Below are 16,647 nucleotides of genomic sequence, written 5' to 3'. Positions count from 1 at the left end.
TCCCTCCCCCCTCTCTCCACACACACATACATATCCCTTATGGATGGATGGATGGATGGATGGATGGATCGAAGGAAGGAAGGAAGGAAGGAAGGAAGGTAGGTAGGTAGGTAGGTTCTTTAGTCTTCCATCTTCACTAGTTCTCCCTTCATTTACATTTTTAAAGCCCTGCCCAAAACTTTCACCTCTTTGGAGGTAAAATGGCCTCTTGAGGGATTTGCTTTTGCAGATAAAACAAAAACTATTTAGCTCTGAAAACAAAGGCTTTTATTTCCAAAGTGCATTTTTCTATCCATTAGGGGTTCATACTCATATATTTTGGACATTATGTGATCCAAAGTCAGGTTTTATTGAAGCATTGCTAGTTTCAGCACACTGTGGCAGAGACAGCAGAAGGAAAGCAACTTAACTTCTTACAATTTCACTATTTCTAAACAGCTTCCCAATATCAAACATTTGACAGACATGGACTGAGATGTTTGCACCACCTGTATTCTTAACAGTAACAGAGTTGGAAGGGATCTTGGAGGTCATCTAGTCCAACCCCCTGCTCACGCAAGAGATCTGTACTAGGGATTCAAACCGCTGAACTGCCGACCTTTCTGATTGACAAGCTCAGAAAAGCACATTCTTCCCATTAGATAGACTAAAATTTACAGCCTCTGGATGGTACATTCTGCTAATTTGTCCCTAACATTGTTCAGATATCTCAATTCCCTGGCATAGGCACTGGGATATAGTTACAGTATTTACTCTAATATATATGCACAGGCTTTCTAATTTGGCCTACTAATTCTCTTTGCTCCTCATCTTCAGAAAGTCTTTACATTTCCAAAATTTCCCATAATTCACAGGTTTCTAAGGATTGTTGCATATGATAGACACCCCCTCTCCCTATTTTTATTTGAAAATAAAAAGTGCCTGGAACAGATCACATCTTTCACACATTCTTGTGTAGGCCATATCACTGTTGGTGCTCTCTGAGCTTGGTTGTTTTCTTGTAGACATTTCATTACCCAAACTAGGTAACATCATCAGTGCTAGGAAGGGAGCACCAAGGACCCCTCATTTCAGCCCTGAGCTACCAATATTCTCCTTTACTGGCACCACATCACTGTTGTCAGAGGTGAAAAAGTAAAATAATACAGTAATAATAATCCCTTAAGCAACAAAAACAAATCCTTTTGTTTCTCGATGTGAACTCTCTCAATCCTGGGATCTCTGGACATTTTTATAATCCTTTACTTCTGAATCACCAAGAACTCACAACTTGGAAGCTACTTCAGCCAAAATAAACCTATGGAATACTTGAATTTAGCCAGAGCCCTTGTTAAGAGAATGTGCTACATTGCTTGTGCTTGTGCTTGTGCTATATAAGGAGAACCCAGAGTAATTAAGCAGAGAGTTTCATTTTTTTAAAAAAAATGAAACACTCAATAATATAATGTTCTTGGATTGAAAACATGAGTTTAGCCCAATTATTATCAATGAAGTAAAAGCAATACATGAAAAATAAATGCTTCACTTCTACAATACCTGTTACTCTTGAAGCGTGAAGCTGGGGGGGAGGGGAGAAGACAGTGAAATAGGAAGTTCTCTTTTGTTTTTTAAACAGATTCATTTAACTAACCAACAGGCCAAATAAGAAACAAGGGAGAGCTTGCAAAAACCCTTCTCCTTATCCATCTCTCAACATTTGGTCTTGTGGTCAAAACAAGTCATAGAAGCAAAGAGATGGTGCACTCTCTTGTATGATGTTTATGGATGAAGTAAACATCTATGAGGGAAATAGTTTTCACGTGCAATCCTGTAGCCTTAGGCTGCACAATTCTATTCTATAATGCAACCTACATATAGTAGTGGGATTTATGTCTAACTAGATATAGACAGGATTATGGTGTTACTATCTCTACAAATCTTCCAAACACCAGTTAAGTGAAATCCAGATGTGCTAAATTACTATTTCTATCATCCTCAGACAACAAAAGATGTAATGTGTCTGGAGGTCACATTATGGGAAAACTCATTTCAAAAATATCCCACAGAAAATCTGTATTTCTCATACAAGGTATGTCTATTTTTTTATTTCTGAAAATAATTGTGGAGATGTAGATAAATTTAACTATTACAGTGCTGCAAAATATGGGCCTTACTATGCCATGTAACTAGTCAGCATATGATCCATATTTTCTATTTATTCTTACATTCAAGTAATTGTCTTTTCTACAGCTTATTCCAGTCCTTTTTAAAGTTAGAATTACAGGTGAAATAAATAAATGAAATACTCTTCCCCAAAATGTACAAATACGTAAGATGTTTGAAGACATGTATGTATAACCAAACCTACAAACGATGTGCCTGTTACCTTCTTACCAATGATAGGAGAAACGTAAGCTACAGTGACCCAAATGCTTGTCCATGCAGAATGATGTATTACTTTACTTCCTTCACTGCTTTTTCCAGTCAGTGACATATTACGGTAGTTTAGCAGATGCCCTATCTTTTCTACTGGGATTCAAGTTTCCCTGCAATCTGGCCTAAAATACATGCTTTAGATTGTCCTAACCCAATTTAAGAAATGTTACTAAGACCTTTCTATTATCTTCTTCAACTAGATATCTTAATCACATTTTCTGCATAAATCAGAAGATTAGTTTTTGCACAAACAAGATAGATGTTGTAAATATGGTCCATTGGAATGGTCTAAGTTGACAATATTCAGACAAGTCAAATAGTTTGAATACTTCTGTGAAAAAATAAAATAAAATGCTTTGAGTATCTTGGCTACAAGAAACTTGTTATCAGATCCTGTTCCTTATAATCACCAAAGGGTGCAAGATTAGGTAGGCTGGCAGTCCACCATGACCACTACCAGCCAGTCAATTTGCAGAAGAACTGACTAACGGGATTTTAAAGATATATTTGAAAGTTTTCCAATAGATTATATTTAGTAGACTGGATCAAATCTCACCACTCCAGAGATTCCGGTACATCTTTAGGTAGTTAAATAAATCTTTTGTTGAGCTCAGGAGCAATTAAAGGAAATTATCTGCATTTCTTTCATTAACACTTACTTTATCAAAGTAAAAACACTTAACACTTTAACACAGCAGGTTCAGAAGAGAAGTCCAGCCAGCTAGTATGTATTACACTCTTCACTAAGGAATATTTTTATGTTTTTAAAAAATGTTAAAATCTTTCTGAAACACAACCAAATGTGAAACTTATAATGCTTGCATCAAAGTATATAATATACACAGCTCAATGGTAAATATTAAGTTGTTCTATACCCTGCAAGAAAACTACATTCCGAAAAATCCATAACAGGAACAATCATGTACTCATAACTACAAACTGATCTCAAGTCAGAAAAAATTAACCGATCATGGTCCCAGAAGGCAAGAACAAACTTCCCCCAAAAATTTTAAATGTACTTTAGGTATACATCAAATGTCAAAGAGAATAAAATACCCACTGCACATTTATGCAACCTCAAAAGCTTTAGCAACACTTTTGTGAAACATAATACATACACACACATCTGTATTCTACTAGCAAGATACTGCACAATACACATGCAACATACATGCCTTCCTACATAAACTTTAGCCACAAAGTTAACCACCACATGAATTCTAACTTCCCCATAGTAAAGAAAAATAAAAAATTAGTGATAATTTAACAGGCAAACTGGCTGGCATGAAACTGCAGCCGTCTTTATATTCTATCTAGCCAAGTACTTAACTGCTTTCTTCTCAACACTCGACTGCCACATCATCCCATTTCATCTAAGCCTATGACTATTCCCTGCTGCTATATATTAGCTAAATTGCACAAAAGCAGTCCAGCCGTGGGCCACAAACAGATCAATTGTCACACTTAGAATCGGCAAAACACTCAAAACAATAACACTCGGAACAAACCGTATGATTTGTTCTGACCATGAAATAAAATTCCTTCTGAGCTTGGAATATAGTCTGCTGAAAGGTGTACTTCGCTGTTTCTGACCACTCCTTTTACCGGGAGTCAAAAAAGTTGCCATAGGTTGTTGGAAAGTGGCTCTTCCTGCAAAGGAGTTATCTATCACAGCCTTGATTCTGTCAACACTATAGCTTAAGTACTTCCTTAGCAGAAGAAGCAATAGAGAGGCAGCGAAAGGAGCTAGTAGAGAAAAATAATGGCATTCATGGCTTTGCCCCCTCCACACATACATACACCAATTTCTCTTAAATCTGCTTCACTGAGTATTTGAGAAAAAGCAAAATGTAGGATTAAATGTAATAATTTTATTCCGGTCTTGTTTTTTACTTAATCAGGACAGCATTTAATGATCAATTCTTCCAAAGGTCAGGTTTTTTTTTCAGTCTTTTCCTTCCTATTATTTTATTGAACTAACTGTAATTATGGTCATAAATAAATTCTATTCCCCCGTCCTTCTACATACTTGTTTAAAATACACATACAATTGAGATATGATAGATGCATCTCAAAAAAACAGCTTTGTGAATATAATTATAGAAAGGTCCCATATGCTTTGGCAATAAGTCTACAAAATGTGATTGGCGGAGTATGACTATCATGACTAGACATCTTTTTTGAAGAACAAGACAATCCAGTGCTAGACTTGAAAAACTGAGTATAGCAATATTGTGCTACAAAGTAGTGTGTGTGACTAGTTAGTCAACCCAAAAATGAAAAGCTGCCCTGCTATCTAAAACAGAGATCATCATGAGAAAAAACATTTTTCAACCTGTTGCCAGATGGAATCAATGGGACTTTTACACTAACATGCCTAGAAGCTACCAAATCAGGAAACATTGCTCTACAAAAAGCAACAGGTTAAGGGATTTGTCTCATTGCTAATTATTTTTTAGCCAGCCTGTTGCATACCTGAATGTTGGAAAAATCCACCTAACAGACAGCAAGCACTCATGTTTTTAGACTCATACACGCAGAGACATTTTGATACTTTGAGAGCTTTCAATTTTGTCTCAGAAACGTAACTAAAAAGGTATAGCCTAATGTGTTAATATTTTTTTCTGATAAACACTTTTATAAATTTCTTGAAAATTTATTTACAAACCATGTGCTATTTAAGATTAACATTCCTTTTGAATCTGCAAGTATATTGTCATCAAAACATTGAATGATTATACCAAATTTCCCCAAACACACAATTGAATCCAATATGTGATGCTAACAGGAAAAGGGACAACAGAATAGAGTATTGTGTGATTCATACTATTTTTTCATAATATAATTTTTGTAGATATCTAAGCAACAATTAATATATTGTACATGTTAAAAGCATACAATTAAATGCCCCAATTTCATATCCAGCAAATTCAAACCAGTTTTGCAATCCTTTCAAGTCCAAATTTATCCAGCCATAAGGTAATCATTATCACCCGTATTACAGATGCGGTTAAGACACAATGATTCATTTAAGATCATCTAATGACTTCATAGGAGGAGCAACATTTAAAGCATGAGTGTCAAACTTGCGCTGTCACGTTGCCGTCACGTGACGTTTCGCGATGTTTTTCCCCTTCACAGAGCTGGGGTGGGTGTGGCCTGTGCCTGACGCATCCAGCCCGTGGGCCACCAGTTTGACACCCCTGATTTAAAAGATGTCCTAGTCTAACGTTATTAACTATTAACTATTTACTACAATAATTCTATTTTTTAATAGGTCTTTTAAACTGAAGAATCAGTAGAAGAGAATACATGTAGGCCTGGATTGAATTATGGCATCTTTGATGCTCTCTTGGTTGCTTGGTTGCCTGCTTGCAGTCTTTTCATTACCCAACTAAGTAACATCAATAGTGTTAGTGTGGGTTTTCTCCTTGGTTGTTCCTTTATTAAAGGTAAAGGTAAAAATTTCCCTTTTCTAGTTGTTTCAGATTCTAGGGGAGGTGCTTATCTCCATTTCTTAGCTAAGGGAGCCAGCACTGTCCAAAACATTTCCGTGGTCATGTGGTCAATATGACCTATATGCTGAGGCAATGTGGTTACCTTCCCACTGAAATGGTACCTGTTTATCTACTCACATTTACATGCTTTCAAACTGCTAAGTGGGCAGGAGCTGAGGCAAGAATGGGAGTTCATCCCATTGCGCAGTGCTCAGGTCTCAAACCCCGGCTGTCAGGTTTCCAACTGATAAGCTCAGCATCTTTCATTGCTGAGCCATTGTGCCCTGTTCTTTTATTAGAGTATTGTTTTCTGCTAGCAAGTGAACAATCAAACAGACAAACAATCAAGCAGGCAAACCTAATTAAGGAAAACCACTCCAACCAATGCTGGCAGAACAAGCTACTAAATATAAGCAGGGAGGAAACCGCACTTACTAGGCCTGTTGATGTTACCTAGTCAAGTAATAAAATGTCTGCAAGAAACCAAGCCCAGAGAGCACCAAGAACTCCACAAATTGAGATATTCCAGAAATTGTAATTTTATTAGATTAACACATCTATCCTTTTCTGATTATTTGATAGCTACAATTATTTTCACATATTGTCTTTTTAAGTTTATTTTAAGAAAATTTTGACCAAAAAATTAGAGGATTTATACCAGTATTTTCTTCTGTGCACAATACACACAGGGAAATTTATTTTTATTTGTTTTATTTTTATTTATTTTATTATTCATATTTCTATGCCACCCACTCTCCAAGGACTCTGGGCGGCTTACACCAAAGACAGTATACTAAATAGCATATTGCCCCCAATAATCTGGGTCCTCATTTTACCCACCTCGGAAGGATGGAAGGCTGAGTCAACCTTGAGCTGGTGAGATTTGATCCGCTGATCTGCTGAACTAGCAGTCAGCTGAAGTAGCTGCAGTACTGCACCCTAACCACTGCGTCACCTCAGCTCTTTAATTTATATTAAAACTCTCTTGTTTTAACAACCAACCTATCTGGAAGTTCAAAAAAGCAGCTTTGTAGTATACATATAATAAACTCCCTTCTTCCTTTTACGGTGGGAAGCTGCTCTAGATCAAAGCATTTAACAAATAAAAGTTAGAACTTGATTAGAAGTTGTAAGGAGTAAAGAAAAATAATCTACAGGAAAGTCCCTACAAGTTGTCAAAAGCTACACTTCAAAAGATATCCAACAAATGCTGTTGATTCCCCCCCCCCACACACACACACTGCTGACAATTTAGCTCTAACATATTTTTCATCTGAAATAATCAGAAGATTCTACAATTTTCTAAGGGGGGGGGAGAAAAAGAGAGACAAACCAAATCAATTTAGGCTTCCCTCAAGCAATGTTTTAGTACTGTTACTATGACTAGACATAGACCCTTGAAGGGGGAAAAATGGCAAAACCTACAGGGTGGAGTTAGTAAAAGATAAGGGGGTACAGATTACACATGGCTTTGGGCTGTACTTTTAAATCTCCATTCATGCCACACAGCATGAGCGTCCTTAGCCCCCATATCGCCTTTCTAGCTATATAAATTAACTAAATATTTATGTGAAAATATCTACAGACCCCTCACATCCTGGACATAAATTGTTTCAACTTCTACCCTCAAAAAGACGCTATAGAGAGCACTGCACACCAAAACAACTAGACACAAGGACAGTTTCCCCCACCCCCATGCCATTACTCTGCTTAACAACTAATTCCCACAACAGTCAAATAATTTACTAAGACTGTATTACTATTATTCTTCTCTTCCTTACTAGTATCTATCTCTTCCCCCTTATTACTATAACCATGTTGCTTGTATCTTTTCCATTTATATTGTTTTTATTTGTTTCCTAGTACAATTTGATAGCTTGTTAGTAACCTTGACTATCACTAAGTGTTGTTATCTTTTTATTCTTGGTGAATGTATTTTATTCTCCTTATGTACACCGAGAGCATATGCACCTAAGACAAAATTCCTTGTGTGCCCAATCACACTTGGCCAATAAAAAATTCTATTCTATTCTAAATAAAAAAGGCAATGCCCAGGGTATACCTACATACACACAACCTCCACCACACCCCTTTTTTTTTTACTATTTCTTGACAGGCTCGTACGTTCACCTCCCAATCAGAATTTCCCACAGGGAAGGAGGAGAAGGGGGCCAATACTAGCAGCTTTTCCCCTTACTCCGTTCAAACGTTTTACTTTCAGCTCCGCAGGGTTCAATCCCCCCTTCAAAACCCCCAAAGGAAACAGCCCTATCAAACCACCGCCGCCCACCCTCTTCCGGAGCCATCATCTCCGAGAGACGCTTCTTACCATCTCCGCTTCCTCTGGAAGGAAGCCGCGCAGCCCAGGCCCGAGACCGGAGGCCCATATCACCCAAGCCCCGTTTCTCTTCCCCGACGCCCACCTCACCCACCCCAGTCGCCTACCGGCGGCTTTCCCTCGACCCACACTCACTGGCCAGCCGGGGTCCGTCCAGCCCGCCGCCGCCGCCTGCTCCTCCGCCTCCTCCCAGCAGCTCGGGGGGTTTCTTAGGCCCCGCTCCAGGCGCCGCTACCCCGTGTCCCGGATAGCCAGCGCTACCGCCGTGCCCCGGCGAGGCGGCCACGGCGACGGAAGGAGCAGCGGGGCCAGGAGGGAGCCCAAGCGGAAGCCCACCGAGGGCGACCGGCGGCGGAGGGCCGGGACAGGCGGCGGAAGCTCCGCCGGGCTCCTCGTGTAGAAACTGGCATTCCTCGCCGTAAAAGCACGTCTTGTCCTTGGCGTAGTAGCGGCAGAACTTGAGCTTCAGCCCGCCGGGGACCGCCGCCACCGCCGCCGGAACTCCCGGCCCGGGGGGCGGCCCTACTACCGCCGCGGCGGGAGCCACCGGAGAAGAGCAGGGGAGGCCGCCACTGTTCATGGCGGCGACGGCTGCTACAGCAGCAGCAGCAGCAGCGAGGCCGCCTCAGAAGGCACGGCCGCTGCCGGCCACCGCCGCACCATGGGAGGCAGGCGGGGAGCGGGCGCAGCAGCCGTCCCACGGCCGCCGCTGTCACTGCCGGAGTTCCGGGAACGAGGGAGGACAAGGGAGGAAAGGGGGAGGGCGCTTGTGCTTCTCTTAAAGGGGTCAAGCGAGCCCGGCGGGGGAGAAGAGGCTAATAGAGAGCCGTGAGGAAGAGGGGGGGAATCGGGGCCTTCCGTCAGGCGCTGAAGGGTCCCGGAGGCAGCGGCAACGGCGGGATTGTTTATTCCATTTTCCTCTTCCTGAGCTGTCTCCTCAATGCGCCTGCGCCACAGTGAGGCCCTCTGGGTAATCCAGGCCCGGAGGAAGCGAAGGGGCTGATGGAGGCCTGGCCCAGCTCTGGCGGGTGGGGCGGCGGCGGGCAGGCAGGGAGCGAGCTGCGTTTGGTTGCGGCAAACTCCGTCTACTTTTTTTTGCCTTTCGCGGGCGGGAAAGAAGCGGAGCGGCTTTCCTAAACCTTTTCCTGTGTATATAATATAAATCCTCCCGCACCGTAGAGTATATTAGAATATGCATGCCTGGAATGTTTGTATCGTGGACAGACAGACAGACATTCACATTCACATAAACCGTGGCCCTCGTTTCTGTTACAGTGCAATCCACTTCGGTTTTATATGGAAATAAATCTGATGGCGAACAGTAAGGCTTGGTTGCACATAGGTTACCTCGCAATGCCGTGCTGCTCAAAATTAAATGAATACTACCTAAAAGTGCTATAAAAAAAAAAAACTTTACTCCTATAGTTACTCTGGAATATTGCTTTTGCTTGAGAACTTCCCCCCACACACACACACAAACACACACAAATATGGATTTTCAAGCCACAGTTCTTACAGCAGGGATCAGTTAAATTATTAAAAAAGTTTTAAAAATACGGAAGGCATAAATATAATTTTGAAAACCTGGGTAAAAAAGATTAATTTGAAAATACTCCTTTCAAATAAAGAAATGACAAGAAAAAGCTGAGTATCCTTCCCCCCGCCCCCGCCCCCCCCCCCCAATTCTTTCTTGGGATACCCTTTTTCAGGCTGCTATATGTGGATTTAATTATAAATACTGTGTTTCCCTCGAAAATAAGAGACTGTCTTACATTTTTTTGAACCCTGAAATAAGTGCTTGGCCTTATTGCCATGCACTCAAAAGCCCGATTGGGCTTATTATCGGGGGATGTCTTATTTTGGGGGAAACGGTACTTGCCCAAGGTAGGTTGATAGCTCCTCAGGGGATTCTCAAAAAGATAATACATTTTATTTATTTATTTATTTATTTTTCAGATTTCTATACCGCCCTTCTTTCAGGGCAGTGAACAGCCAAGATAAAAAACATTTATACACAAAAGTTAAAATAGATTTAAAATAATTAAATAAATTTGGCCCGTAATTTAAAACATTTAAAACATTTCAATTAAAATCCATATCAAATTTTAAAACCAACCATAAAATCAGGACAGCCCGGCTGGCCATCTTCTTGTAAAACACTGGGTTATGTACCTGATTTTTGTATAATGGGTGAAAGGAATAAAGTTAGCACATGTATACAGTACTGCCTTTCTAAATGTTACATCTCAATATAATAAATATATTCATGAGGTAATATATTAATAGCAGTCCATCAAATAGATTCATTTAAATATAATTAAGGAGAACCAACAAATCAATTATACACATAATAATTACCATTATTTTAGTCAGTTCAGAAACATGAAACAAACCCTTTGGAAAGAAGAATATAAAATCAATAATGATAAAACCAATTCAAAAATAAAGTATCTCCCAATAAACCACAAAGTAACCAAATATGCAGGAAAGTTCTTTAATTACATTAATGTTTGTCATCCTCAAGTTCTAAAGTACTGAATAAAAGAAAAGAAAATTACTGAAATACAATTCTTAATGTTTCAACTGTCATTTTTCATTGATCTGTTGCTGTTACAAATGTTATAGCTATGAAATCAACAGAAAAGCAATATTGTCCCAGGAAGAAGCATTTTTTTTTCTATTTATTGTTTGCAACCTGACTGAACCTAAATGAATACATCAGATGTCCAGATTGGGTAGGCTTAGAAAATCAATTTAAGTTTGAGCAAAACAATAAAATGATTTATTTGTTAATTTGTTTATGAGAATTTTTGTGACTGCACACTCACTCTCAGTGACCTTGGGAACTTACAAAAATAAAATACAATATACAACCAGTAAAACAATCACCACCTACTCTCTGACAATAGCAATCAATCAGATAAGTCACTTGATGGACTCCATTCAACTCAGTTCCCCAGGCCCATTGACAAAACCAGGTCTTTAGGGCATCGTGAAAGTGTGTCAAAGTAGGGGCCAATCTAATCTTCGCAGGGATGATGTTCCAAAGGGAGGGAGCCACCTCGGAGAAGGCCTATCTTCTGGGTCCTACCAGATATATCTCCTTGGGAGAGGAGATCCACAACATTCACTGCCTTCCGCTCTGGTGGGGCAGGTGTATGTAACTGGGAGAAGACAGCCGTTCAGAGAACCTGGAAACTCCCAGCAGTCCACCCCTGGGTACCTGTTGTATTTGACTTTTTAGATGTTGATTGGGGTGTTGATGGTTGGTTATTAAATTGTTGGCTGTTGTTTGTTGTTTGCTTTTGCTGCCAAGCCCTCACCTCCTAAATATTTAATAAGGTGGGGGTAAATCAACAAATAAGCACTCTTATTGACTGACAAAGGGCCCATTTCCTAGGCTTAATCACTTCCCTGGCTGTTTTTGTGCCTGCAAGTCCAACAATCTTAGTAAGTGTGAAATTAAATGTATGTCCTTGTTCATTGCAATGCGAGGTTACCAATGAGTTCGGGTCTCCTCGTCTGACCTTATTTGTGTTCTTGCAAACTGGTGGTCAGCATCCTCCCCGTCTATCCTACATAGTCACAGGGGCAATCCATGCAGGGAATCCGATAGATTACATTGGAAGTATCTCTCACCTCCAAGCAATCTTTACAATGTATAATTTGTCCTCGTATGATAGCCTCTGGGAGGTGTGCAATGCCCTCTTGCAGATCTCAGAAGCTGCGTTCTACAGCTTCCAAAATGTTTTTTTTTTTTAATGTATGGCAGGGTATATTATGTGATTGGTCTTGTACCTTGTTTCTTCCTTTCTCTCCCCACCATGTTGCACAGGCATCTTGTGACAAATGGTTGCAGGAACCCATTTGGCCTGAATAGTTCACATAGGTAGCTGCTCACCAGCTGTTTGGTTTGCTGGGTACTACCATATAGTGTTCTGATACAACTCTTTTTGTGTGATGGTGGTTGCTATTGAAATTCAGAATGTGTGGCGAGTTGGTGGCCTTGCGATAAACTGCTTGTTGATCGAAAGGTCGGCAGTTCAGTGATTCGAATCCCTAGTGCTGCATAATGGGGTGAGTTCCCGTTACTTGTTCCAGCTTCTGCCAACCTAGCAGTTCGAAAGCACATAAAAAATGCAAGTAGAAAAATACTTTGGTGGGAAAGTAACAGCATTACGTTCACCTTTGGCATTTAGTCATGCCGGCCACATGACCACAGAGACATCTTTGGACAGCGCTGGCTCTTTGGCTTTGAAACGGAGATGAGCACTGCCCCCTAGAGTCGGGAACGACTAGCACATATGTGCGAGGGGAACCTTTACCTTTAGGCGTCCATCTTTTTCTCTGTTGACAAGTACACCTAAAAATAGTAATTGTATGTCTTGGAAGGTGGAGTTCAGTATGGTATGAAAGTCTTTCTGTGCATTTTTCTTGATGTTGACAAATGTGACATCCAGGTAGCGGCACCAAAATTTAGGTGTGTAGTTCTGAAATGCAGTGTTCTAGTTCACTGTTTCTGCAATGATTCCTGATATTGGGAATCCCATGGGTGTCAGCCTTGGTCATACCGTGCTGTGTCATACTGTGAAGTGCAGAAAAAAAAATATTTATTTATATAAATTTATATAAATATTTTTGTGCAGATTTGGCCCTAAAATTCTTCTTCCCCATTACTTACTAAAGAGAAAGCTCAATGTGAAAAAATGTACAGGTGCACTTTGAAATAACTAACTCAAAACAATTGTCCATAATAATTAAAACTGTTTCATGAGAAAACAGATATTCAAATAATAATCATCAGAGAACAGCATAGATATGCTTATCAGTGGTGGGTTCCTCCTGGTTCGCCCGAGCCGGTAGCGGTGATGATATGACGTCACTGAACCAGTTCTCTTTGTTTGGGAGCTGGGCCCTCCCGCATTATTCTTACCTTTTATTTGGCCCCGCCCCCAATCTATTCACTGCCTCCCGAGTCCCAGCTGATCGGCTAGAAGGAAAAAAACTGTTTAAACTCTTGTCACGGGGCTTCAAAGGGCCACCCTACAGCTGATCAGTGTTAAAAGGCAGTGTGGTGGTAGACCGGTGCTCCAAGAACAAATGGGTAGACCGGTGCTTCCAAAAACAAATGAGTAGACCGATGCCTCCAAAAACAAATGAGTAGACCGATGCCTCCAAGAACAAATGAGTAGACTGGTACAGCTCTGCAAGCAGTTAAAAGCCTGGTAGACCAGTACCTCTGCTAAATCCTAAAGAATTGCCATATGATCATCAAACCATGCCCACAAAATAAGCCATGCCCACAAAACCGATAGTAAAAAAATTTAGAATCCACCCCGATGCTTATATATCCTTTATTCAATTGAAGACTTCCAGATGTGTGTGCGACTAGTCAAGATTTTTAGTCAGCAAGCTGGGTGATGGTACCAAGAATTATAGTTCCAGAAACAACTTGAAGAGTTTCAGATTATTGTTGCCTGGTTCAACATCCTGTAAGATCAGGACATTACCATGGTTGCATTTTTTAAAAATTCCACAACAGAAAAACAAGAGTTAATGGGTGAGACTTTGAAGAAGTTGAAAGGCGAAATTAATTAATTAATTTCTAAAAGGTTAGAACATCCATATATCCCCAATATGTCACACACACATACGCCCCATTACACATGTACATGCACAGACACACAGAGAGCATAGGGACTTTGAAAATCATTGATAGTTCTAGGAAGGTGCATGATTTATAGAATAAGCCTAAAATGGCTGGAATCATATATCATTCCAACCTCAGACCAAACAAACCACATTGTTGCCTTAGTGCAATAAGTGAATTTAATCATTATCTTTCCTAGCTTTCTGAGGGTTTGGGAAGGCCATAAAGGGTTTCTGGGACAGAAAGTTCTCAAACCTGGAAGATGATATTTTATGGTGTGATACATAAATGCAAGACATCCCAAACTGGGAACTCCAGGCTTTTAAAAAGAATCACAACCTTTCAAATTACTTACTTAAAAATTAGTAAGTTTGAATCTATTTTTTTTCTGGTATATCCTAAGAATTTTGAATGCTCTGTTTCCCTTCCTAGCATCATTGAATCTAATGTTGAACTAATAACATATGTTTTGTTTGCAATTACTATTTCCTTCTTTTAGTGATTGGTGATTGGTGTTTGAAGGGGAAAAAAACCCTCACTATTTGATTAGGTTTCTAAAATGCAGCTCAGTAAACCTGATGATTCTAATGTCTGAGAGCCCTCTACTGGAGTATGGATTTAGCACAACAAACTTGTTCCTAAAAAGAACTATGCCTGTATGGTTAATTCTTAAACAGTGAATATTTATTGAAATAAAAGGGGAGGGTACTGAAAAAATAAAAACACCAAGCAGCTTTAAAGAATTTTCTGTGGGAATCAAAACTTTTCATCCTCACAAAAATGATAGGAAAAGAATATATTGAATACTATAGAAAGATATTGTTCACTTTGCTGGAGGTTAACATCAACTGTTGTAGGGGTTTTGTTTGATCTGCTGTTATCATTATTATTATTATTATTGTTTTGTTGCAGGAACAGCCCCAAAACTCCTCCTCAAAAAGAAGAAGTGGTTTACAGTCGAGAGGCTGAGTGGTTGTGATGGATTCCCGAGAGAACCACCTGCACATACAGAGTGTGAGCTCTTGAAATAACATTTCACTCAAGCACGGAACTCTTGCACCAACAGCTGCAATGAGACGGCAACACTTCAGTATTTTAGTAACTAAAAGTCAGCTGCAGATGCTTGGTAAGTGTACCCACTGACATCTGCATTCATAGCTCTTCTTGCCTTGCTGATCCAAATTTTCCTCCTCTTCCTATAGTTTTGTCCTACACCTTTTTCTCTATTTAGTGTCTCCTCTGATTTTTTTTTTCATGCCTCATTTCTCTTCATTTCTGTTTGATTTTGTCCCATGCATCTTTGGTTTTGGTGTTCTTTTTTTGCCCTTTTCCTGTTTCTCCTTCCTAACAGAACAGGCTGCTTGTATGAAGGTTCAGAAGTGTCTGGAGGATGGGTAACAATTGTTAATGGATTTAAAATAAGCAAGGAGAAAGGTTTTTTAGATCAATTTTTTTCTGATCTGAGAGATTTGAAAACTACTGCAAAGGTCAGAGAGCCAAATGTAAATGAAACCTTTTCTTAGAATAGAGTAGATGTTAGCCAAATTACAATCAATATATCTTGATAAAGTAATGAGCGTGGATCTTTATTAAAAGGATGGTTATTGTGTTGATGGATATATATTTTGCTTAGCTATTACTAAAACTTTGGCTACCAGTTCACCGAATAGGTTATATGGTGAAATTGTATTCATAAAACTGTGAAACCATATTTTTAATACTTTTTTATCTTACCTTTTTATACAATTGAACAAAGGACAAAGCTTATATTTCAGTTTCTGTATATCTTGCCTAATATGTTTACTATTATTCATATCTATACTTAAAAGAAAACCATGAGTACAGTAAGCTCTAAAATGAATCCACAGCATAATTAAGCTCTTTTTTATCTTTCTTACAAGGAACTAGTTTGGTAATATCAGGAACTTAATTTTGCTTGTTTATATCTTTTAATCTTGTTAGCAAGAAAGTAGTATAATTGTGTTTTTCAAGATTTAGATAAATGTATTTGCCTCTAGGGCTGAAATGGTGTTCTTGGTAATAACAGAATAAGTGACATGATTTATAAGAGCTCATTCTTAATATATTCTCTTTTATGCCATTATTTGCTGATCCACATGATTATGTCTTTGGTTAAGAACCTTTGGTTCTTAATTCGCATGGTTCAGCCATTCTACAATAATACAACAGCATATTCCCATCAGCTCTTATATGCTGAATTCTAAAATTGTCAAGGTTTGATTTATGATTTCTCATACAACACAGCCGTGAGTACATCTGGTCCATGGAGTTCAATGGGATATATTCACCTGCAAGCATCTTAGAATCCCCACTGAACTTTGATCTGTCTAGTCTGAAATAAATCTTATTGAAATAAAATCTGTTTTTCTGTTTGATAACCCAAAAGTCCAATCAAAATGTTGGGGAAAACTGTAGCAGGAGCAGCATTTCCTACTACAATATATTGTAAAATAAAATTCAGCTCTTTTTGTAGTTGCTCTTTTTTATATGTATTGTAAATTCAAATATTCAAACTCACTATTTTACTTATTTGTCTTGTAATTTAAGTTATTTTTCTCCCCGTGTTGATTTTGGCAGCTTATTTTAAACTAAATGTAAAATATGTTCGAGAATTAAAATGCTATAAATTGTGCAATTTCCTCTATTCTTGGTTGTGTTTATACAGTTTCATATCTAGCTCTTCAGTTTCACAAGTATTTGTTGTGCTTTAATTTCTGTTCTGTTCT

General features: G+C 39.2%; 2 protein-coding genes across 9 annotated transcripts in view; one reads left to right on the top strand and one right to left on the bottom strand.

The window, feature by feature from the left end:
- The window catches only part of PAN3 (poly(A) specific ribonuclease subunit PAN3), a 77,625-nt gene extending 68,312 nt beyond the window's left edge, over positions 1 to 9,313 (bottom strand). For all 6 annotated transcript variants that reach the window (XR_015734393.1, XR_015734391.1, XR_015734392.1 and 3 more), the window contains exon 1: positions 8,386 to 9,313. Coding sequence is in view for 2 of the 6 variants with exons in the window: in XM_034410791.2 (XP_034266682.2) it covers positions 8,386 to 8,830 (445 nt within the window). In the remaining 4 variants the exon portion in view is untranslated. The remainder of the gene's footprint in view (positions 1 to 8,385) is intronic.
- A 5,658-nt stretch (positions 9,314 to 14,971) lies between these two features.
- The window catches only part of FLT3 (fms related receptor tyrosine kinase 3), a 56,566-nt gene continuing 54,890 nt past the window's right edge, over positions 14,972 to 16,647 (top strand). For 2 of the 3 annotated variants that reach the window (XM_034415133.2, XM_034415125.2), the window contains exon 1: positions 14,985 to 15,026. In XM_034415133.2, coding sequence (XP_034271024.2) covers positions 15,020 to 15,026 — 7 coding nt within the window. In that variant the 5' untranslated portion in view covers positions 14,985 to 15,019. Of the gene's footprint in view, positions 15,027 to 16,647 lie in introns of all 3 variants that reach the window. The other variant, XM_034415143.2, reaches the window with a different exon arrangement.

This window comes from Pantherophis guttatus, chromosome 5 (assembly GCF_059756535.1).
Source record: "Pantherophis guttatus breed Tessera chromosome 5, ASM5975653v1, whole genome shotgun sequence".
NCBI lineage: Eukaryota > Metazoa > Chordata > Lepidosauria > Squamata > Colubridae > Pantherophis > Pantherophis guttatus.
Note: the sequence above shows the minus strand (reverse complement) of the source record. Positions and strands in the feature narration are given on the sequence as shown.